Here is a 24,834-nt window from a genome sequence, read left to right on the forward strand (position 1 = left end):
TACTTCTTCTATATTTTCTGAGCAATGCATCCACTAGCATGAAACTCAGAGCGAGTGTATGCATATTGCAAAGTGGCTCCTGCACAGATGTATTCATATTTATGTATTTGTTTAATCCTGTACTTATACAGTAGATGCATTGTTTTACCTCAATTTTCCTTAATATTTTGTACTATATGTATTATATTGTTATACAGTATTTATTATATTATTGTGGTATTATATTATATTATGCTAATTATTATATTTATATATTTTCTTTTCTTTACTGTCTTACCATGTATTGGTGCAGTTTTCTTTTTAAACCAGATAAAAGACAATGTTTTATCATTTAAGAAAAATAATTCTTACTGGTATATAACTTTCTTATTCATTTGTAGACGCTACTAAAAATTATACTTTGCATTTTTTTTTTATGTGCCTTGGCATTTTGTTTTCCACTTTTTAAAATGTGTAACAATTGTTACACATCTTCTTATAGATTTCTTTTTTTTCAATGTTTCTCTTTGCTACAACAACTGATTTCAAGTGTGTCGACTAATTCATGTGTATATAATTTTATTGTATGTGTGTATATATATATATATATATATATATATATTTGGAACTATTAGTATTTACTATTTTTTGTATTTTAAAAGACAAAATCATTGGAAATACTTTGATCTTAATGTGGACCATGTTTGTATCATATTTGTTATTGTACAGTATTTACTGTACTATAGTCACCGTAATTGCTATAGTGTTTAGGACCTTAAACTGCTTATGTTAAATCGTTTTTTTTATTGTTTTTATGAGTAAGAATAACAACACCCAATGGTTAATTGTCAGAGTTTTTATCCACTGAAGATTTTTGTTTTGAGTCAGCTTAGTGGCAGAAGGGGCTCAATATCAGATAAAAGGTCTCATTTATACTCTGATTGAAATTGACCAAGTGTCCAATGCATTTCAGGGGTCCTAAAGCACCCCCTTAATTAGGGCTAGGAAAAACAAAGGACATCTCCATATCCATCCAATATTAATATTGCCTCCCTGACTTAATATTGCCCCCCCCCTGACTTAACCAGTGCCCTGGTGTGGCACAGGACAAGGAGACTGTGGAGATCTTCTTGGGTGTAAAAGCTGCCTGTCCAGGAGCCAGATCATTTACATCAATATCAATACTTTAAGATTACAAAATATTGAAATCACTCTATGGGTCCAGTGCTATTTTGTCCACTAGGTACATGGTATTTGCAGGCAATACAAGATTCCTTTGCTGTTGTCACCATAGAAACATTTTAGGACAGGTTAAGTTTACATTAAGGCACTATGGGGTAAGTTTACTAAAATTGGTTCACTCAGAATCAGGTGCAGCTGTCAATCAGTTTTTAACCTCAGCTTGTTCAATCAAGCTTTGGCAATAAAACCTGGAAGCTGAATGGTTTCTATGCAGAAGTACACCTGATTTTGCACTCTCCAGCTTTAGTAAATAAACCCCAGTATTTTATCTAATGGTAAATTAATTATTACTCTGACATGCTAAATAAACTTTATTATACATCAGTAAATCAGGGTTGCCAATGCTTCTAAATTATCATGTAATGATGTAAAATCATTCCAAAATGTTATAGTATATAATTTCTTGGCTAAAATCAAGGCCACTGTCCTATATTATGAAATTATTACACAAAATAATTGTACTTTACAGCTAATTAAAACTATTGGTCCCCATTTATTAAAACTATTTGTATTATCAATAGCACCCAATAGTACACAAGCAGCTTTAGAAAGTTATGTACCTTCTTCACAGTTGTCTCCCTTGAACCCAGCTGAGCACACACAGTTTCCTTCAATACAAGAGCCATGTCCATTACATGTAGGGTCTATGCACTGGCTACTTGGCACATCACACTCAGCTCCTTTCCAGCCACTGTAGCATATGCAGGTACCTTTGGAGTACTGTCCATTACCACTGCACAGAACTGGACATGCCGCTGAAACATAAGACATGCATAGTTTTTAATCCATAATGCTCACTCAGGATTAGCAATAAAAAATAAACAACTGTGGTTATTGATTACTTTCATTGCTTTGTAACCATTTAAAAATATATTTAATTTGTGTGATATAAAATTCAATACTGATCTTGGCAGTGGTACCAGCCTGTATTACAGAGATACAGAAAATCTTTGTGAATGACAAACATGAGTGAATAGGTGAAAGTTTGTATAAAATGTAATATGTTCTACAACCAAAATAAATAAAAGATGAAAAACTAAGGCCCCATTCACACCAATGCAGTTTGCTTTTTTTCCATTTTAGAGTGCCTTTTGCAGTTCATTTTGCGTTAGTCTAGAAGTCTTTTTGACATGTTTTTGATGAGTTCTTACCTCATTTTGCATTTTGTTCAGCTCTTTTTTTTTTTTTTTAAGTGGATTTTTTTTGTTACTGGGCAGAATAAAAATTCAAAACTTAAAATGCATTTCAGCAGCTTCTCCATTGAACTCTATTGTAGAAAAAATGCTGCTTTTTGCTTTTAAAATAGTTTCTGATCCTTTCCAAAAATGCAGCAGAAAAAGCATATATGTGAACATATTAGGAAACGATGTTAAATATACTGTAGTGCGTTTTTGCAAGAAGCAGTAAAAAACACATTGGTGTGAATGGAGCCTCACAACTGATAGAGGAAAATTTCTTAAAAAAAATAACTTTTATTATTCAACTAATGCAGCAAGTTGCAGGTGATAGAAAAATAAAAATACACACACACACACATATATATATATATATATATATATATTACAGGTATGTTAGGTTCACTATACACTGTATTTTTGACAATTGCAAAGGACAGCTGGTTCTCAAAACAGATAAGGCTCAGCAGTTTTCCATTCTAACTGTATTTTTTCACAAATGTATGACACTCAAATGTGCATTTCACAGCTGTGGAAAAAGAATGGGTGAGCAACAGATTCCCAGCCATACCTCAATACATCCCCACTTTAAGATGGTGTAAAAGAGACCTACTAACCATTGTCACACTGACAATTTTAATTTTGTCGCAACAATTCGTAGCAGATACAGAATCACTCTCCTTAGTGTTTTTCTTGTTAGGAAAAACATGAATTGAAGTCAGTTAAAGGTTTGCTTCACTGAAATTCCAAGCGACTTTCAGCTCAATTTTTGGAGCGTTCAGAAATAGTGACAGAATTGCCATCGTTAGCAGTTACTCATGTTAATAAATTAAGTTGCTGATGATCATGACCCATGAGTGATTTTTAGCTGCCTAAATGAACAATATAGTCTACATATACTCTAGCTAGCTACAAATTGGTGCTATAAAGTTGCTAGTCTTCCTTACCTTTAGGAGCACAGACAATACTTAAGACATGTTTTACTTTCATTAAAACAAAAAATGAACATTTATTACCACATGAAAATAAAAAGTTAATTAGCGTATTACAAATGTTTATGCTTATAAAACATAACTGTCATTATTTAGTCTAGGTTCACACCTAAGCATTTTCCACAGCGTTTTGCAGAAATGCACTACAGTCCATTTAACATGATGATTTTCTATGGAACACGTTCACATCTCCGCGGTTTCACCGATGCGTTTTTTGAAAAGGATCAGGGACTTTCTTGAACACAAAAAGCTGAGTTTTTGCTTTTAGAGACTTCAGTGCAAACGCTGCAGAAAAGCATGTAATGCATTTTTTTTCAAGCAAATTTCCAGGTCCTGAGGAGTTAAATTAAGAGTTTCTGCTCTGTCTTTTTGCCAAAGTAACACTGCTTATTCATTATTGTTAAATATCAACAGATACAAGAAATCCTTTGTGTAATCATATAAGCACATTGGGGGAGATTTAATAAAACTGGAGCGTGTAAAATCTAGTGCAGCTCTGCATAGGAACCAATCATCTTTTTGTCAAAGCTTAATTGAACAAACTGAAATTAGTAGCTGATTGGCTACCATGCACAGCTACACCAGATTCTGAGTTTTCCAGTTTTAGTAAATCACCCCCTTAGATAGAACTAAATTAATTGGAGGACAATCTCTCTAAGGCTGGCCATATACTATACAATTATGTCCAATTTCTGCCCAATTTCCTTTAGATTTACCTTCAACTATGTAGTGCAAGGGCCTACCTAATTGGATACAACTGAAAGTGTTGTTTAGGTTTGACCTCATATTATATGGTTTTTGGTAAATCTAAAGCATAAATCTCAAGAAAATTGTATAGTGTATGGCCTGCCTAAGTAAGCAAGCAAACTCTTTATCCTTCCATTAAATGCATATAAAGGCAATACAGATGGTTATTCTCCCTGACTAGTTTCATGAGGACATCTAACAGGGACTATCAGGACTTGATTTGCTAGAAATGTAAACCCTGTGTGGCAATGATATGACCAAAAAACACATCTGGTTTGGATAACCACTACCACTTTAAAGTACAGTATGTGCGGTGGATTTGCAAGTTGTTCTGATCCATCAACATTTTCATAACACTAACTATAAAATTATTAAATAAAGCATTTGAGACTCCTTTCTGGTGGCACGGACTCGTTGAAAAGTCCTGCACCTAATTCATAAATGCTTTGCGATAGTTTTGTTTCCAGTTCTGACACATAAGAAAGGCTCAGTTAATTCACGTTCACATTTTGTCACCTTGACTGTGATGTGAAATTCAAAAAGAATTACCGCCAGTTCAAATATAATGAAACCAAAGGTAATCAAGAATAACTGTAAACAGACAGGCAAGATTTATCAGGAGGAAGTGGGGCTATTGAGTGTTAACTTTATTATTGTATGCAAATATTCTTCATTGGCTGCTATGACGCAGGCTACTTTTCTGGTTGTTAAGATTTAGGCTGCCAGTGTCCTAGCAACTGGTGAACTTGGACAGTGGGTGGACCCTAATGAGGATTCTGAGAAACTAGTTACCTATCATGTCAGTTTGCCTTATGATTGACAGCAGAAGGCAGTGAGCAGATTCCAAAGCCACTATTGGACTGTCTAGTGGATATCAAATCCACCCACTGTCTTGTGCTGCTAATCAAAAGGAAGGTAGACCTGATGGATAACTACTCTCTTAGGGTGCCCCATTATGCTCTGCCTACCCCAAAACCTTCTTGGCCGATACATCTGTCTGTGTGGCTGGTGCACGTCCAAGCAGGGAGCTCAATAATGCTGATCCTCAGTGCTGGCTGCCTCCTGTGACAAATTAATATACATGTAGCATGACTCTGCATTAATCAGTACATGAATCTTTTTCAAACACTGTCACTTGTGGCATTGATACACAATAGTATTTTTTTTTTTTTAAAAGAAACTTTATTGGGTTTTATTGTACACACACATTAACCAACGATGAAGTTTGTCAGTAGTCATAGCGTGGCAACATGCCAAATCAGGTGAATAGATTCCAGGATGACAATTTTACTCATAAACATGTTGCAAAAGCCCCGAAAGAGACAAAGAAAGAGTAGAGAAATTTGTAGAGCTAAAAGTTTCTTAAGAGAAAATAGACATCGTGTAAAGAATCAGGGTACAAGGACTTGAGGGTGAATATGCAGGATTTAAAGAAATATACATATATATATATATACACATATATATATCACGCATATATATTCGTAGGTATGAGCAAATAGGATAAGCGATGTGCGCAATGTTGACCATTTGTCATAACGACCAAGAGGAAGGTCATTGTGCATAAGATTAAGGAGTGAAAGAAAAATGAGAACAGAAGGTAGAAATATAGCAGAAGGAAAATAGGAGCAAGAGACTGAAAGAGCCAGCATAGAAAGAATAAGCCTACAGGGAAGGAAAGAGGGAGGAATGGAGAACAAGAGGTTATGTGCCAGAAGTCTGAGGCCAGAAAACCAGAAAAACATACCAAGATATAGAAATTAGGATAAAAGGATAATAAGATGATAGAGTATTAGAATAGTATGGTATATTGGGAATCAGCGCAGCAGTATGTATGAAGGTGAGCTAGTAGGGGAACACATCCCAAAGAGTCAACAAGGAGAGGAGAGAGAAAGTAAAAGGCCAGAGCGCCAAAGTGGATGGAGAGTAGATCGTAGGAATAGCAAAAGAATTTTCTAAGAAAAACACAGCACTAATAAATAAATTAGCCTTCAAATGTCCCCCTAAACAATAACTCAATGTATCAGAAATATCCAATAAACTATCTTATGACTAGTTTAAAAGTCCGTGAGAGGGGTGCTGGGGCTCCAAGGTAGGGAGTATTCTTGAGATATATTGACCCCACTTGCGGTTGAACCTTTCCTCTCCTGATGTGGAAGGAGCGATATGCATGCTGAGCCTATCCATTCGAAGTAGGAAATTGAGTTCCATTTTGACATCCGAGATGGTAGGCGGGCAGTTGGAAACCCATTTTTTCAAGATGGACCTTCTCGCCGCCATCAAGCAAATGGATAGCCATGGTTTGGCTGCTCTGAACAGAGCAAGATGACGGTGTGGGGCAGCAGACACTGAAACTTCCAAGTTGCCGAAAAGAAGTAGCAGAGGATCTCTAGGTAACGGAAGAGTAGTGATGAAAAGCACAAAGTTCAAAAGTTGGTTCCAAAAGATAGAAACCAATGGGCATTTCCAGAACCTGTGGTGAAGTGATGGCTTGTTTGAACCACAGAGCGGGCATTTAGAGATCATTAAGTCAGCTCGTGAATATAAGCAAGGCAAATAGGCATGGTGCATAATTTTGAATTGCTGCTCCCTCCAAAATTCGTTCGTATTGAACGCACAGGTGGTGTTAAAACCTGTGAGTATTTGCTCCGCTGTGAAAGCATTGTCAAAGTCCCGTATCCACGATTTGATGGAAGTATAGGATTCCAACGGTTTTGCGTAGTGCATAGACAGTTGACCATAAATATTAGATATGTTGTATTTTTGATTCCTTACAAGGACTTCAATCATGGTCGAGCAAAAACGAATGGACTTGTTTTGCGCTATGGAATTCACATAATTCCTAACTTGCAAGATATACAAAAAATGGTGGGAAGGCAAAGCAAATGAGCTAAGAATCTGTTGAAACGGAAGGGGAGATCCTGATGCAGAGTCATACAGTTGGCTCACAAGTCTAAGACCCTGGTTATACCATATTTCATAGGCTGCATAATGTTGAGCGACAGAGAAGGAAGGATTGTGGTGAATAGGGAGAAAACGAGACAACCAGGGAGAAACTCCTAGTCTACGTCTGACCTCCCTCCATGTGAATAGTGTATCTCGTATGAGTGGGTTATTTTTGAGATGTGGAGGAAGTGAGTTGGAATTAGAATGTAAAAGGGCCGCCAGATCAAACGGACTCACCATGGCAGTTTCAAGTTGGTAATTGGAAAACATGGACGATCGGGAGATCCAATCTATACATACCCGTAACATGCAAGATAAATTATAAAGCCTAATGTTGGGAAGGCCCAGACCGCCCTCACATCTAGGGAGAAACAGCTTATATATAGCTATACGCGGACGGCGCCCCCTCCATAGGAAACTGGAAATCGCTTTGTTCAACCTGACTATATCCGTATGTTTGAGTAGGAGAGGGATAGTTTGAAGAGGATATAAAAGCTTCGGGAAACTCGTCATCTTGAAGAGGTGGGCTCTACCCATAAGTGATAGCGGCAGTTCTTTCCACATTTCTAATTCCCCTAAGATTTTTTGTATTACTGGCGAGTAGTTAAGAGAATAAAGGGACGAAGCTAATTTCCAAATTTTAATACCTAGATAAGTAATATGGTTAGTATTAATTCTGAAAAGTGATTTACCAGCCCAATCAGGAAGTCTAGCGTGATATAAAGGAAGAACCTCACTTTTCGCAAAATTAATTCGGAGACCCGAGCAACTCCGAAAATCTGCGAAAATGGACTGAATATATGGTAAGTCTAGGGTCGGGTTGGAAGTAAATATTAATATGTCATCTGCAAATAAAGCTAGGCGAAGATCTTGTTGGGCAATGTGAATGCCATGAAGTTGCGACTGAAACAACAAGAAGCGGGCTAGTGGTTCTAAGGCTAAATTAAAAAGCAGGGGGGACAGTGGACAGCCTTGTCTTGTACCCTTATGTAGTGGTATGGGGTTTGATATTTTTCCCGCTGCAACTACCTGAGCCATGGGGGCGGAATACATAGCCCGAATTAGACGCGTAAATGGACCGGAAAAGCCAAATTTAGAGAGGACTGAATGAAGCCATTGAAAACTAACATTGTCAAAAGCTTTTTCAGCGTCAAGGGAAATAATCGCTAGATCCTGTAATGGGTTATTTTTGGCCTGATGTAGAACTGTGAGCACTTTGCGGATATTTGACGTGGCCGATCGCCCCTTTATAAAACCCGCTTGAGAAGGATGAATAAGAGAGGGTAAGATACTGGCCAAGCGGTTAGCTATGATTTTGGAGAGGATCTTTGCATCCAGATTAAGGAGAGAAATCGGACGATAAGAACCAGGGTCCGAAGGGTCTTTACCTTTTTTGGCTATTAGTTTAATGTGGGCTTGCGAGGCCGATGGGAGATACACCCCGCTCTCCTGGATAGACTGATATACCAACTGTAAAGTAGGAGAGAGGGATTTAGCCATAAGTTTGTAAAATTCAGAGGTGTACCCGTCCGGGCCTGGGGCTTTACCATTGGCTAGAGAACTAATAGCTGAGCAAATATCCGCTTGTGATATCGGGGCATTTAGAGATTGCAGTGCTATTGGATCTATTTGTGGTAGATTAACAGTGTCAAGAAATGAGTGTGCCCGTGCCTGGTCTATAGGATCCGGCCCATATAAATTTGCGTAAAAACTTTCCAGAATAGAAATAATCTCTTCCGGAGATTGTTTAACTGACCCCTGAGAATCTTTTAGAGAGGTGAATTGCGTAGGGGTAAAAGGCTTCCTACACAAGCGCGCCAGGAGTTTGCCTGGTTTGTTACCAAACCTGTGATACTGTAAGTCAAGGAATGAATGATTAAGTGTTTCCTGAGCTGCCGCCCAAGTGTTGAACTGGTTTTTAGCATCTGCCCAAGCCTTCCTGTTTTCCTGCGTATTTGAGTCCGTCATCCTTCTTTGAGTCAGTCTAAGAAGGTTGCTAGCCTCAGTGAAGTTATGCAGAATTCTTTTTTTATAAGCGGACGTAAAGGCAATAATTTTGCCACGTAGTACCGCCTTCCCCGCATCCCAAAATAGATTTGGATTGGAAATATGGGCCGCATTAGTAGTTTGGAAATCTACCCAGGTGTCTTGTAACTGCCGGGAAAGCTCCTGATTATTCGCCAGAAATGAGGGGAAGCGCCATATCCTAGGATGAGGTGTAGGATCTAGAAAATTTATAGTAATAGAAATTGGAGAGTGATCTGATATGGCTATTCCCAACAAACGGCTCCAGCACCCAAACGTATTCCCAACAACGGCTCCAGCACCCCTCCCCCCGCAGCACTGCCGATGCATGGAGCAAGGCACACGCAGGAATGAGGCAGTAAAATTCAGGCATACATATGTATAGAACATGACATTGAAACATGTGAACGTTTTAAGACACTGTGCCAAACAAATAATGCTTAAATAACTAGTGCTGAACACCCGAAAAGGCTCAGACTTTAGAATGCGTGAGCATTCCAGTAAATAAGTAAAGATACCGTTAAAAAAAAAAAAAAAAAAAAAAAAAAAAAAAATAGAAATACTTTCTCATCTGAACCAATTGGACCAAAAAAAAAAGCTTGAAGCTTTAATGTAGAGACTAATAGCCTCATAGGCCTTCAAGGCGGACGAGGTTTAGAGGAAGATGGAATGGTGCGTTGACGTTTAGGTGGGTCTTTACGAGGACTGCGTTGATCTCTGGAACCACGATTTCCACCCGCATGCTGTGTCGACGGATCCCCGTCGGTTAGGTGGTCCTGGAGATATTGGAGAGCTTCTTCAGGATGAACAAAGGATTTGGAGACCCCAGATGGTGTAGTGAAACGTAGCGTGGCCGGATACGCCAATGTGAACTTTATTCCTTTCTGGTAAAGAGAGGCACATACTTGCTGAAATGCTTTCCGTTTACGCGACACTTCCTGCGAGTAGTCCGCAAATAGTAGTAATTTGTGACCCTCAATCTGCAGAGAGCGTGAGTTACGAAAGGAGGTGAGGATCGCCACGCGGTCAGCATAGTTGAGATAGCGGACAATCACTGAACGTGGCATACGGCGTTCGGTAGACGGAGGCCCCAGGCGATGAGCTCTCTCCACCTGACAAGATGAGGATAGGCCTAACGCGGCCGGGATCCGTGCTGAGCAGAGGTCGGGGAGAGAACCTGCAGTAAAAGATTCTGGAAGACCCACAATGCGTAAATTATTCCTACGTGATCGATTTTCCAGATCATCAATTTTATCCAAAATACTTTGCTGTATACAATTGGATTGTGAAGTAACCGCTTGCATTGAATGTACTTCATCTTCTAAATCAGATAGGCGGTGTTCAGCCTCAGATAATCGTTTAGAATGTTCGCTCAAATCCTTTCTCAGCTGTGCAATGCCCATTATGACAGCTTTATCTACAGCCTGTGTGATATTGGGTAGCAACATAGCGGACACTGCCTGAGCTATTTTGATATATTGCTCATTAAGGCAATCAGTGTCAGATGAGAGTGAAGAGGCAGTGAGGAGGTTAATGTGAGACTCTGGCATACCTGTTCCCACAATGCGATCCCGTTCTGTGCCTGTGTCCATTGTGTGACATGCAGTGTCGGCCATCTTGGCTGCAGGAGGGGGAGAGCCGCATCCCTCCGCTCCAGCCGCCGACTCATGGCCGGACTGTGCCGGCAGAAGGTACCGCTCCATGCTGGGGCCACCGCCGGAAGGTAAGGGGCACCCTTAGGCTAAGTAGCGGGGGACCCTGAGGCATTCAGCAGGCTTTGTATGGCCGGGATCCCGGGAGCCGCGGGTCCCGCGTGTCACAGCATCCGGCGCCGGAACCGGAAGTCCACAATAGTATTTTAAAGAGTGTGCACTCTTTATGAATTTCAGTGAGTGATTCTTCCAAAAAAGTCTCAAAAATTTAAAGCAATCCAGACAGAGAAAAAATAGGGGGGCAGGGAGGCAAAACATTACTCAGAATAAATACATGGGACAAAGTCAAAATAAGATTTATAATACTGAAGATTCACACATATAAAAAAATGCATTGAAAATTAAAATATATATTTCTATATGGGCACGGTAGCTTAGTGGTTAGCACTTCTGCCTTGCAGTAAATGGGTCATGGGTTCGATTCCTGACCATGGCACCTCCTGCATGGAGTTTGCATGTTCTTCCTGTGCTTCTGTGGGTTTCCTCTGGGTGCTCCAGTTTCCTCCCACACTCCAAAGACATGCTGGTAGGTTAATTGGATCCTGTCTAAATTGGTCCTAATATGTGTATGTATGAATGTGAGTTAGGGACCTTAGATTGTACACCTCTGGAAGGTTAGGGACTGATTGTTCAATATATGTATATGTGTGTAATGCGCTACATAAATTGACAGTGCTATATAAGTACCTGAAATAAATATGCTTGGTTTCTATTATCAAAAGCTATGTTTTATTTTTCCACTCATTACTCCATGTGTGCATTTATTTTGCAATTTGCACCCTGTAGAAGTATAGGATCTAAAGCAATGGCTAATAAAGGTTCCTTGACAACAGTGGCAAGAGCTAGATACATTGGCTAGCTATACAGTTTTATTCATTCATAGCATGTAGTTTTTACAGGAGCACAAAAGGATTTGTTGCATCCACAAGATGCAGCTCACCGTTCATCTGAACAAACTCTAACCACAGGTCTCAGGTGTAACTTGGAAGTTTGAGTTCTAGATCATTTGGTATATAAAACAACTTTGTTTTATTGTTGCCTTTGTTTGTATTCTGTATGTGTTTTTTTATTAATTTAGTGATATTGCAGAAACTATTCTGTCAAAGTAAGGGCTAATCCTTGGACAATATGATTTTCATCTTCACCCCTAATTCAGGACATGGTCTGATACCTTTGTTGTTTTTTTTATTTAACCTCCCTAGCGGTCTGATACCTTTTTTTTTATTATTATTTATTTAACCTCCCTAGCGGTCTGATTATGTCAGTATTTCTGTGCTCAAAGCAATAAATTTTTTTGCATGGAAATATGTAGTTTTTTTATTGTAGGCCTGTAATTTTTAGGAATAACTCACTGAAATCTGTCCGAACAAGTCTAGTAAACATCCTGGGTATGATAAAATTTGAAACACAAAATCATAAATTATGATTTAATAAATAATCATAAAAATAATAATAAGTTTAATTCAATAATATAATCAAACCAAAAACACTGAAATTTGAAATATATAGCTCCAAGTTCGCACATCACTGAGCAAAGTCTCAAAATCGCTTTCAGTGTCTGATGACGAATTTCCCCATGAATCATTATCACTCAATTCTGCAAGTAGTTCTAATTTACTATTGCTGTTCTCTAGCTGGTCTAAAACCGCTTTTGACCTAAAGAGACGCTTTTTGGACGCCATGGACAAAGCAGCCACCAGGGCCTCATCGTTCCAGCCCACCTCTGACGCCAGGGTTTTCGAAGTTAGTTCACTTTTTACATTTTTTTTCTATGACAAGTTAAACTTAACATTTAAAGAAACAGGTTAAAACATAAGATTGTGAGGGGACACAACCTCTGACAATAATGATGTTTTGACCCATTTTTTTAAAGGTGAGTCGTTAATTAGAGAGAGAGAGAGAGAGAGAGAGAGAGTGAGAGACTCTGTTCACAAACTGTTCACAAACTGGAATAAAAATGCTAAGATTTTGTTTCATATTTTCTCTGGACTTTCTTAGAATTTAGTAGGTGTACCCAACTGTAAATAATTTACCATTTAATTGGCTACCACACTTGATAGTCATTGGTAAATTCTGTCAGCATGATGGATCAGACCTGAAATTTGGCTATGCGTGGGCAGGTTTAGTGACAGAAAGTACACTGCATAAGCTGTCAAGGCATACTCAAAAAAAAAATAAAAAAATCAAGAACTGCCTGTCCTGATACAAGTAAGAGATTCATCCAAGAATTTCAGAGGACAAAAAACTCATCAGGTGTGTCAAATCCCTGACATTCAGAAACCATGAGGGGAAAGCCACACACGCTGACTTAAGCACTAAAGTATGGATGCTTTAATTAATCCGGGGTGATTTTAATTGCTTCAGTTAAGTGGAAATCGGGTTAAAAATGATGCAGTGCATGCTGAGGTGTGTTAAAACATGACATATGAGTTGAAGAAATCGATAAATTAAAAGTGCACAGATGTTTTAATTAAACCCAAGGAAGTTAAACAAGATCACTTGAGACTTTTAAGCCTATGATTAATTCAATTAATTTAAAATACCTGTAGTGAGAGGATGCCTCTGTTATAAAAGTTATTTTTTCTTCTTTTTCAAAAGATAAATATATAAGCTCTTATAAATACAAAAACTGTTTTAACTGTAATTAAGTTCTAACAAGCATGTGATTATTCCAGGAGTTTCAAAAACTAATAAACTAATCTAATACACTTGGTCGACAATATTTTCTTTTTAATTCTTAGGTAAATAGCCCTTGACTTGAAAGTGTAAAAATAAACAGCAGGTGGTGCATGAAAATGCATGGAAAAGGAAACAAACTTTTGGTCTGTGTAAATCATTGGGGCTCATTCCTGCTCACTGTTGGGGAGTGTCTTTTTATGACAAGCACTAACTTCTCAACTACCTCTTACCTTCACACTCTATACTGTTTCATAAGTTACTGGTAGCAAAGAACATAGATACCTTATACCCATATCCTGCAAAGGTATGGATTTGGCCTGACAAACTAATGAGCAGGTCTAGACATTGTTACCTGGACAGTGAGCAAAGAAGTTTGGATGGCAAACCCAAACCCCACTGAAATCAATGGGAGCAGAATTTGTCAAACTAAAAATACCCATTTTCTGGGCTATTAGGCAAGGAGGTATAAAAAATAGCACGGGGAGCACTACTCTGGGAAACATTCACCAATGGGGTCTGCAGGCAGGGTATCAAAATCTGGAATAATAAGGGAGCCCCTAGATAATTCCCCCCCCCCCATGAAAGAATATGTGGTCTCACTGTGTGAAACCAGGTTACTTGGTGGAAAGTCATATAGTCCCCTGCAGAGGATAATATTGGAATCAACACTACAGTTTTAATTTTCCAGGCACCAGAGGCCATTTTAAATTTTTAGCATTACATATTTGTATTGTCCATTTGCAGAAACAAAAAACTGTCAGTAAGTGTTGGCATCATAGGCTTTCATTATGTTTTTTAAGCATCAGTAGTTTTTAATATATATGTATTATATAAGAGACAGTTATTTATTTTTCAAAGCCTGTGAGGGATGCATTATAAATGTATTAACAGTAGAGAAGGGTTATAAATATATTTTGTAGGTGTAATAGATTAGCATTATACATTTACTAAGGCTAGGGCTGGAATTGTAAACATATTTAAAAGTAGCAAACAAGGAAATTACATGTTTCCACTGCCAATTGCATGTGAATTTTGACTAGGTTTCTTAAAATACAAAATGTATAAAATAAAGAAACCCATAATTTAAGAATTTAAAATAAAAACAATTTAGGTTTGAATAATATTTGCATAGAATGTTTATGAATTTACGAAACAATAAATTAAAAAAGAAGAAAAGGGGTGGTTGAACTTCAGAAGCAGAAGGAGCAGGAAGCGCATTTATCTAGCACAATAAAACAATTTTGTAAAAATTCAGATAAAACGTAGAAAGCAATTGCAAATGTGTCATAAATCAGATATAGCATCATGGTACACAGCCAAGTATTGCAGGGAAAGATGTCCTGGGAGACAAAGGCTTGCTAGAGAAGGAACCCCACTCCTTTACTACAGGTTTCTGCGTAAGCCTGGTTAGAATAACTCCCCCCCTCACCTGTAAAAAACCTCCTCATCGTAGTTAAACTAGTCCAGCAGCCGAATCTCCAACCAGGGCTGATACCTCCCACTCTTCCACTCAAGGGACACAGAGTGTCAGTGTGGTTGCCATGGTGACACATTTCTGGGGTGGTTACCCCTTTCTCAAACCTCCAAGTCTTCAAACTTTATCATTATCAGGAAGTCTCAAAGTTTTGCTTTCAGAACGTCTAGGAATTGGACCATAACGGCCAGGTTTGGAGACTGCTACAGCAGTAACAGTAGCAGTAGAACCACCGCCATCATTAACAGGCACAATATGTGGTCCTAATTTTGTAAAAGGAGATTCAGCTACAAGGGATAACAGGTAAAAGCCACCAAAGTGAATGGAAGGCATATAAGATCCAAACCTAGTTCATTTTGATAACGTTTAGGCAGTCTACCTTGTCTTTTGACAGGTAGATGTGTCTGTTGATCACTACTCCAGCTGTGCTTAAAGGATAAGTTCATCTTTGTAAAATAAATAAATGCGCTACTGTTTGAAGATAAAAAAAAGTACGTACATTCAGTATTTTTTTTGTTTAGGCGCCTGTAAAGCATTGCACCTGCAATCAGTTACTGAATGACAAAAAGCATCATTAACTACCTAGAGTGCTCATTAGTGCCTTTCCTTGACCACTACCAGATTCCTTGAGAGCTACCAGCTGTCAGCCTCGTAATATGATGGTCGTTGTAGTTCTTCCATTCACAGAACTCTGTGAATAAATGATAGGGTCAGATGGGCGGAGCCCCGCAGGCAGTTCTCTTTTGTTTTTGTTTTTTTAACTATGACAATGGGAGCAGGGAGATAATCCTGGGACTTCTGTCACAATGAGGAACTAGAGGGGTGTGGGGGATGCTGCATAAGTTTCATGTTACATATTACACCCTGAATATGGAAAAGGTGTTAGGAAAGGTGAACTTATCCTTTAACAACTTTTTTGCAAAATTCAAATAGGAAATATCTTTTTTGATAAGCCACTTGCAGCAGAGCAAGACAGCGTCTCTACAGCATGTTCTGCATAAAAAGTAGTTTATGATGTCTTTCTTCATTTTTAGGGTTCTTGGTATCCAAACTGCAGTCAAATATACATGTTGACCACCATGGTAAAGCCATGCCTTTGAATTCTTCCTATGACCAGGACAGCCCATTGCTCCAAAAGAGTTGCAGAAACCCAAAAATGAGACAGGTCTCAGATCAGAAGCTAAAGGCCCTTGAAGCTGTCTTATGTTCGACTTCAACATGAAGCCCAACCCTAGTTATAGCTGCAAAGGGTGGGCCAACTCAATATTGATCCCTACAGACTTAACTGGGATGCCATTAAAGTTCACGTGCGTGTAAAGGCAGGTGTCCCAATACGTTTGGCTATGTAGTGTATATATACAGTTCTAGTGAATAAAAAGCACCTCAAGGCCAATACAGCATTAACAATATTTTAGCATAACACATACAATATTTTAACAAATATCTGTTATAAAATGATGAAGGATTAGACTACAGTTGTTTTCAATTTTTCTCAATACATTTCGGTGTGTGCAATTATCTTTAAAAGTTTGGTTTTGTATTGCTTGTTTTATATTTATTGCTTTTTGATTTACAGTTGTAGTTCTTATCATCAATATGTTATGTTTTTCTGTGTGAACAACTGAAAACTCTGCTTGTTTACCAATTAACGGTCTATTTTTTTCTACTTCCCATCATGTTGGATTTTGTTATGAGGGAACACTGCATCAAACTCCATAGGAAACTAAAGCTGTAAAATCATAAGGAATCAAGCACCCACCAAGCTACTGTTGTGAGAGAAAGCCTGCTCTCAGCATTACTGTTTGCTCCTAAGCCTCAAGCTTTTAGGTACACACAGCTGTCATTTGCTTCAAACTTCTGAAAGAAAATGATGGAATCTAACAAACAGTTTAGTTTGCAGCACATTTTAAATGATTTTTTTTGCACAACAGTGTCTGCTTCTTTAAGCCAAAATTAACAATCAATTTCTTTTTTTTCTCACTTCACCAATGAATCTTGGACAACTATTTGAGTATTTATTATTTTTCTGAGCGATTATATGTTTACACCCCTATGTCGCCAATAAAAGGATCTAGAGTTTGGTTAAGCTGCTGTAAAATGCAATTTACAACAAATCTATTGAAAAAGTCCTTAAACGGACACTGTAATGGTTTTCAGTTCATTTTGTTTTTAAATTATATATTTTTGACAACGGTTATTATAAATTTTTACCATAGGTATGCAGTCTTTGTTTTATTAAATACACATTTAATACATGATACAAGATCTCAAAAAACAACACAGGTGATGCTCCCTGTCTTTGGACAGAACTGTTTATGAGGAATGAGTTACTCAAGCTTGAGCTATTGAGCTCTGTAAACAATCAAGCAATAGTGTTTTACAACAAAGGAGAAAAAGGAATGTAAGAAAAGGAGCCAAAGAGGCATCTTCTGGCAGAAGAAAGAGTACATAATATTCATGTTTATACAGTATATTGTTCATATAATTATATAATTAAGTGTTCTTGCATGGCAAGACCACTTACTGTTATCTCACATATATATTCTTATTATTATAGCCAAATTTAGCACCCTAAGTTCTCCCACAGCTTTTACACTACATAGACAGTAATATACTGAAACGTGCAGATTGTTCCCCATTGGTGTGCTATTACTTTGTGGAACGTTTCGCCGAATGGTTCGCGAAATATCAGCGTTTTTGTGGTGAAATTGGTCCCATAGGAATGAATGTAGACTACTGGTGGAGGCAAGAACACTTCACACAATTTCCCCAGAAATTGTAGCTTTTCTAGTATATATATACTGTATATGTATATACGTATCTAAAATATTCTTTTGGGACCCATTCACATGGGGTGATTAGCCCTATGTCCCATGTAGGTTAGTCTTTTACCGACATGGGGATGCACAGGTGTTGAGTGCAGGAACACGCACACACTCGCATGTCATATTGGGACACAGCAGCTGTGTGTTCCTATAGACAACAATCTGAAGCCAGCATGGCAACCCCGTGCCAGTAAAATATGGCCCTGCATGGGGCACAGAGCTAATCGCAGTGTGTCAACGAGACTTTAGTCCAGACCAAAGTAATTAAAGAAAATGTATAATGTATATTCAAAAATAAATATTCACTTTAAATCCCTTATTTTTTTAAACATTATTTTGTATTCCTTTGATCAAGTTACGTGACTGTGACGTAAAGAGTTGGGCGTGAGTGGTGTCAGCATAAACAGGAAGCGACGTTGAACGAAGTCCGGTATTCAGTTCTTATACATGGTTCTATGGTGTTTTTTATACATTACATTGTGTAAGTGCAATTATTTCATACATTTGCTGCCTTTACGTTATTACTACACTATGGGGGCCCTCTGTGTGCTTACTTGTTGAGAGCCCTAATCTTGGCTGCATGAATACATATACCATCTTAAAGGCACAGCACCTCATATATTTCCAGGAGATGTGAATTGGTGTTTCAAGGGAGACCCCTGTGGACAGAGGTGGAAGTGGTGCTCTGGAGGATTCACAATGGTGTGGGATAAATACACACATGGATTAATGAGAGTATCATTTATTTGTAGAATTATTCTTAAAGGACTGCATTATGAACTTTATTGCTTTATTTGCTTTCATGTTGAGTCTCATTTGCATATTGGGTAACAGGTGATGTTTTTGATCTTTAGAGCATACTGTATATGTGAGGGATTTTAATTATCACTTTCACCTCTTTATATATACATTTATTTTGCATCTTTTTCTGGCAAGAGTATACGTTTTTTATAATTTACTTTTATAATACATACTTCAAAAATTCCTTTTAGATGCAAAATCTTTTTGCTGTGCTGTGACAGTTATAGGTTGTTTTTGCTTTGAGTAAGATATTACATGTTTTCTCTTCAGTTTTCTTAGATTTTATTTACAGTTTCACAATGTTGTATTTCATTAAAGTATATCTAAAGCCAACAGTTTTTCATTATTGGATACAGTAGAGAAATTTAAAAAGCCTTGTCACGATTCGTTTTTGCTTTCTGTTCTCTTTTTTGATGTCTGCACTCTAGGATTATCCCTTTTACTATTCCCACTGACAATGACACTGACCTCCTATCTATTCCTAACAGTGCTCCTGCTGTTCTTTAGACCCATCTGTCCTCCAATCAGAGCCCTTCTCCCATCTGCTGCAGTGCTGCATGCAGGATTGGCTTATTGATTAATTGGCTCTCCGTGTGCTACTCATCCATTGGCAGCTAGCGGGCATATGGATAGACCTTGGCAAAGCAGGGAAAAGCCTTGCAGGGTGAATGTGTATCACAGCATACATCCAAATCAACAAAGGAATGGCTTCACCAGAAGATTAAAGTTTTGGAATGGCCCAGCCAGAGCCTGGACCTGAATCCGATCAAAAATCTGTCGGTTGATCTGAAGAGGGCTGTGTACAGGAGATGCCCTCGCAGTTGGAAATAAGTCAAGATGTGCCATGCTGATAGACTCATACCCAAAAAGACTGAGTGCTGGAGTAAAATCAAAAGGTGCTTCAACAAAGTATTCGTTTAAGGGTGTGCACACTTACGCAATTGTTTCATTTTAGTTTTTTATGTTTACATCCTTCCACCTAAAAGATTTCAGTTTGTTTTTCAATTGAGTTGTACATTTCATAGGTCACATTAAGGCTAAGTTCACACTAGCTTTGTAAGCAGGCATTTTCTAGGCGTTTGAGGGGCGTTTTTAATGCTCCTCAAATGCCTATGAAAAGTATACACATTGCAGCACACAGTGCTGTTCAAACTGAAGCGTTAGCATAGCGTTGTGATGCCTCATGTCCAGTCAGGAGGAGTTGAAGCCATTCAACACCTCCCATTCACGTCTATGGTGATGCACCTCAAATGCCTGGCAGGCATTTTGGAGGCATTTGCGGGGCATTAATACCACTAACTTCATGATAGGCGTTTGTGGTGCGATTTTAATGCTTGGAAAACGCCTATGAAACATCTCAAAAATGCGCATAGGGCATTTGGGGAGAGTTTGAGGAGCATTAAAAACGCTCCCCAAATGCCTGTCTAATGCCTGTCAAATGCTATAGGGGCGTTTGGGAAGAAGTCAAGTGTGAACAAGCTCTAAAGGTAGAAAAAGTTCTGAAATTATTTATCTTTCTCATTTTTTTACATCACAGACACCTGACATTTTAACAGGGGTGTGTAGACTTTTTATATCCACTGTATGCTGTGAATAGTGTTTCATAGTGCTTTTTCTGATTGTGTTGATCATTACTTTTCAAACCTTCAGGTAAGCATGTGTTTTCTCTTCTTATAAGTTAGTTCATTATGTTATCTGCTTTAGCTCACACTATGGCATGGTTGTGTGCTGATGCATTCTAAGCCTTGAAGACACATATTCCAATTTTATAGTGCATTACATTAACTAAATTTGTCAGTAACAAGGATTACCTGCAAAAACTTAATGTTAAATGTTTGTCCTTATCCAAGTTCTCACATAGAAAGATTGTATATGTATACACAACAAGAGCTCCTAGGAGCCCAGTAAAATAAATTTGTGAACTGATTAAATTGTTCAGCATGCTAGCAGAGTGACAAAAGAGGTTGTTCGTAAAGCAGAATTTAATTTTGTCATGGCTTATGAGGAGGCCTTAGCTTTTGAGGCTATACCCATGTATACAAGAAAAATATAGCAATCCTTCAGCCTATGCCATTCAGAAGATATTCATTACCTGTTAAAAAGACAAAATCCAAGTCCATGTTCTGATTCCTGACACATATATTTAACAATAAAAATAATTGTAAAAGCCTTTTTCACACTCAAAACTCTCCACCACTGTAGACCATACCTCTTCCAGTCTTCCAGGTTGAATGATGCTCAGTACCGTTAAACCTTCTGTGAGCCAGCAAGGGCTTATAGGAGAATGCTACATAGTGCTCACAAGATTTCTGCTCCACTTAAGCACAGCCTACCTGGTGAAATACTTATCTTCCTCCCCATTCCATTGTACTTCACTGTGTGGTCCTGCCCACAGCCTTTGCAAAAAAATTTTAAAAAATCCTGATATGTCCTCTTCTCATTGAGCATGTATGCTATGGCCTCATTCATTCTAATGGCTTAGCCATACATATGGCAGTCTCTAGCCATCCAGCTGAGTATGATTCATCCATAGGAGTGAAATGGACAAAATTACTGACTTCACCTTCACCAAAATATTTTCATATTTTTTTTAATTTTCTAACAGTTCACAATACAGGCTGCTTAGGTGAATTGTGCTTACAAAATCACAGAACTTTGATTGCTAGAAAATGCGTATAATGTAATTGACTGTAAGTCATTGTTGAAAGTATTACTTTTCTAACAATTCATGTTCTGTTCTACTATGCTGGTAAATGTCTATACTATGAGTTATTGTACTGTCCTAAAAATGTGTTATGCTGATGCTCCTAGTTGTTTGCCTTTGTTTAGAATTTAAGTTTAATCCATGTCTGAGGTTTATATGGTTTGATTTCTTTTAAAACCACTTTAACAAATAGGAATGTTGCTAGGCATGGCAGAGTGAATTTCCAGGGTCATTGCCACTTTTATGCTTTATCAGTGGTAATGAAGACAAACAAAAAGTATTGACAATCATGAATAGAAACCATCCCATCAAATATGTACCTCACCAGCCAACTCAGAAGATTCAATTACCTCCCTATTTTTACCTAACAAGTTAACAAGGAGTCTGAGGCCTCATGAGTGTCTCTCTAGAGAACATTCTCTTCAGAAAGGACAATTCACCACATGCTCAGTGTGAAGTCTAATGTCTTCAACAATACCCTGGACTTTGATCAACACAGCAACCAGTGTAGGCCTACATGAAGGGCTCCAAATATGAACTGATGTGCTTGACACTAAAATAGCATACAAGCAAATGTATTGCTAGTCCAACTGCAAGTCATCCATATCTCCACCAATTTCGACACTGGAGCAAATTGAGTTAATGTTGAAACAGCTAAATTGGAAAAAGACAACCAGCATCCATTTGTAAACTTTCAAATTCAGCCAGATGACTATGGAAACTAAAATAAAAAAAGAAATAATTGGAAAAAAAAAAAGGTATCCCAGAGACAAGAAGGAAAAATGATTTTAAAGAGACAGTTATAGTTTTTAACAGGTTACTGGGCATTTCTTCCACTTCAATTTCATTTAGGAGAATATAATGTGACAAGCTTGGGAGAATGGATCCAGAGACAGCAAAGGTGCACAAGGAAATTGGCAGTCTTTACTTTTCTAAACATAAAGTAGAGGTATAGGCAGCCACACCTACCTTGCTTCACAGCTTTTCCCAATAGGGCCTCTCTTTAGTTTAGCACAATCTTGGCCAGTGGAAACCAATTATTTTTTTCCTAAAATTATAGATTTTCTTCAATAGGTTAATCTTTTTCTCTCTTGCTACTGAGTTACAAGTTAGAAAGTCTTAAAGAGTCCATAGTCCTTTTGCTTTCCTCAATATACTCTGTTCCTTTTGTTTGCTTTCTTTTATTTGAAGTAACCTTTTCCTTCATGTCTGTGTGTTTGTTACCTGTTGTTTATAGATCATCTTTTCTTCTCTACACCTTCCCCTTCTTGTTCTCACTTTTTTATTCTTCTTTCTCACCTCCTCTTCTATTTCTTGTACATAGACCCATCACTCTGGTAGCTAGATACAATAATCTTGTTATAATTTGCCAAATTTAAAAATGATTTCTTCCAGCACTGGAAACCAGAAGACCCCAAAAAAACATATTGTCATTCTGATCATTTAACAATGTGCAAAATGGGGATGCAGGTGGTATTCTTGCCGGAAATGTACTTCTCAGGATAAAATACCAAATGCGCCAACAGCTTCTATGTAGGACTTCAGTTCTAAGTCAAGGGGTATAAGTACGCTGCTATCAAATTTAATTCCTTGGAGACTAAGTAAAATGTTCAGCAGCTTAGAAGATTGACCCTTTTTATTAAGAGTTCAACACTCTCCTAAAAAAACTATAATATACTTACTTTATATTCTTTACAAACAGAGAGCAAGCTCCATTCCTAGAATGCCTACAACCATTTTCAAAAGGAAGCCTGGTGAGGGAGCATGTCTGGCTGGCTTAGTTGATGGCTGCATAGCTCTGAGCTCCACTCAACACCCACCAATCTACAGGCAAGATGGCACCAGCGGCTCCTGGAACTGCTCCATGCAGCTCTCCTCCTCAACGAACAGCCCTGGCAGTGAGTGCTGTTCTACAGCTTTCACTCTTGCCGCTCCTAATGGTGAGTCCTCTCCCCCTTACATGACCACAATCTCAAGCCCCACTAAATCAAGACTGAGGAGAGATGAGCAAGCCCATACCTTGCTTAACATGGTGGCCTTTGATCTTTTCCTGTCAGCAACACAGAACCAGTCAGCCATTGAAACATTGCTCTAAGTTGGGCTGATCAGTGGATGGAAAACTAGGAAAAACATGCTAATCTCTCTAAGGCAGACATTACATTCTGAATTATCTGCAGTGGTCTCCTCTCTCTCACATGCTGTGCAAGGCCATGATCAATAGATTCATCACATTGAAACTAAGATGGAGGAACTTTTAGCTGCCCATAATGACTTAGTGGATGCTCACACAAACCAAAACTCTGAATTAAAACAACTGAAACTAAAATTAGCTGACGTAGAAGACCATCCCCATAGAAAAATATAAAGTTCCGTGGCATCCTTGAAGCGGTCCCCCATGCTGATCTATTTGCGTTCCTCCAACAGTTAATGCGTGCCCCGATACAAAAACTGACTGACCTAGAATTGGCTATAGACAGATCCCACAGGCTTCCTAAGCCCTCTTTCCTGCCTGCATCCATGCCTAAAGATGTACTAATATGTATCCATTTCTTCCACGTGAAAGAAAGCTGATTTTTGCAGTCAAGCATGCCACAAACCTTTCTAAAGTATTTTCAAGCATTAAGCTGTATACAAATCTTTCTCAGCTGACGATGCTCAACCAGAAAAAGCTTGTTACCCTCACCAAAGCACTCTATAACCACAAAAGGAAGTCTGGTCTTAAGAGAAGGACTTTGCACTGAACCCCTCTTTGTATGTATCTCAAAATGCAAAATGCTTATGTGTAACCACTCTCAAATGGATTAGGATGTCTTTTCCAACACCATCTCTGCTATGCTTTGCAGAGGCTACAGCACCCTCTAAGGGCTTTACCTTACTTTTCCTATCCCATTATCTAACATTATAACCTTCTTTTGACAAAAAACTCCTCAAATGGGACTATTTATATTGTGAAATACAGCCAGAGGTTTTGGCAGTGGACATAAATATAACTCCATGCCAAAACTACAGAATGTTGGAAGACATCATATACTGTAAATCCTCCAAAGGTTTAAATCTAAATGGTTGTGGTGAAAACCTTCTTAGTACTGACATTTGGCTCATTAGGTTTTTGGATTCAAAGAAATAGTTTTTAGTTTAAAAAGGCGTAAAAGAAAAACTGAAAAGTACTAGTACAGCTGATCTTTGGGCAGAATGACAATCATGTCATTCATGCCCTCACCAAGGGGTAAATATTCCAACAGGCTGGACTCGCAGTTCTCCAGGACAGAGTAGCACCTACACATTATTACGTGAGAGCTAGTCAAGCCTCAAAATATGCCCATCTGCCCGCTGAAACTGGAGGAAAAAGAGGAAACTGCTGTGACATCCATGGATTGGCTAAAACAAAATTTAGTGAATTGGGACTTTGGGTGCAATTTATTTGAATGGAACAAGTGACTAACATGCATAGCTGCAATATGCTATATGATGGAATCCTGCAGTAATATTTGAACAAATGGTACATAGTCTGTATCTCTACAGGTACTTAATCA

The 24,834-nt window shown here is 38.3% G+C and overlaps 1 protein-coding gene across 9 annotated transcripts in view; it reads right to left on the reverse strand.

Moving 5' to 3' along the window:
- TENM2 (teneurin transmembrane protein 2) overlaps positions 1-24,834 on the reverse strand; it is a 1,359,942-nt gene that overhangs the window by 310,966 nt on the left and 1,024,142 nt on the right. For all 9 annotated transcript variants that reach the window (XM_089656707.1, XM_089656704.1, XM_089656705.1 and 6 more), the window contains one exon: positions 1,782-1,976. In XM_089656707.1, coding sequence (XP_089512833.1) covers positions 1,782-1,976 — 195 coding nt within the window. The remainder of the gene's footprint in view (positions 1-1,781; positions 1,977-24,834) is intronic.

This window comes from Staurois parvus, unplaced genomic scaffold, assembly GCF_062004578.1.
Source record: "Staurois parvus isolate SC_StPar_1 unplaced genomic scaffold, SC_StPar_1.0 ptg000930l, whole genome shotgun sequence".
NCBI lineage: Eukaryota > Metazoa > Chordata > Amphibia > Anura > Ranidae > Staurois > Staurois parvus.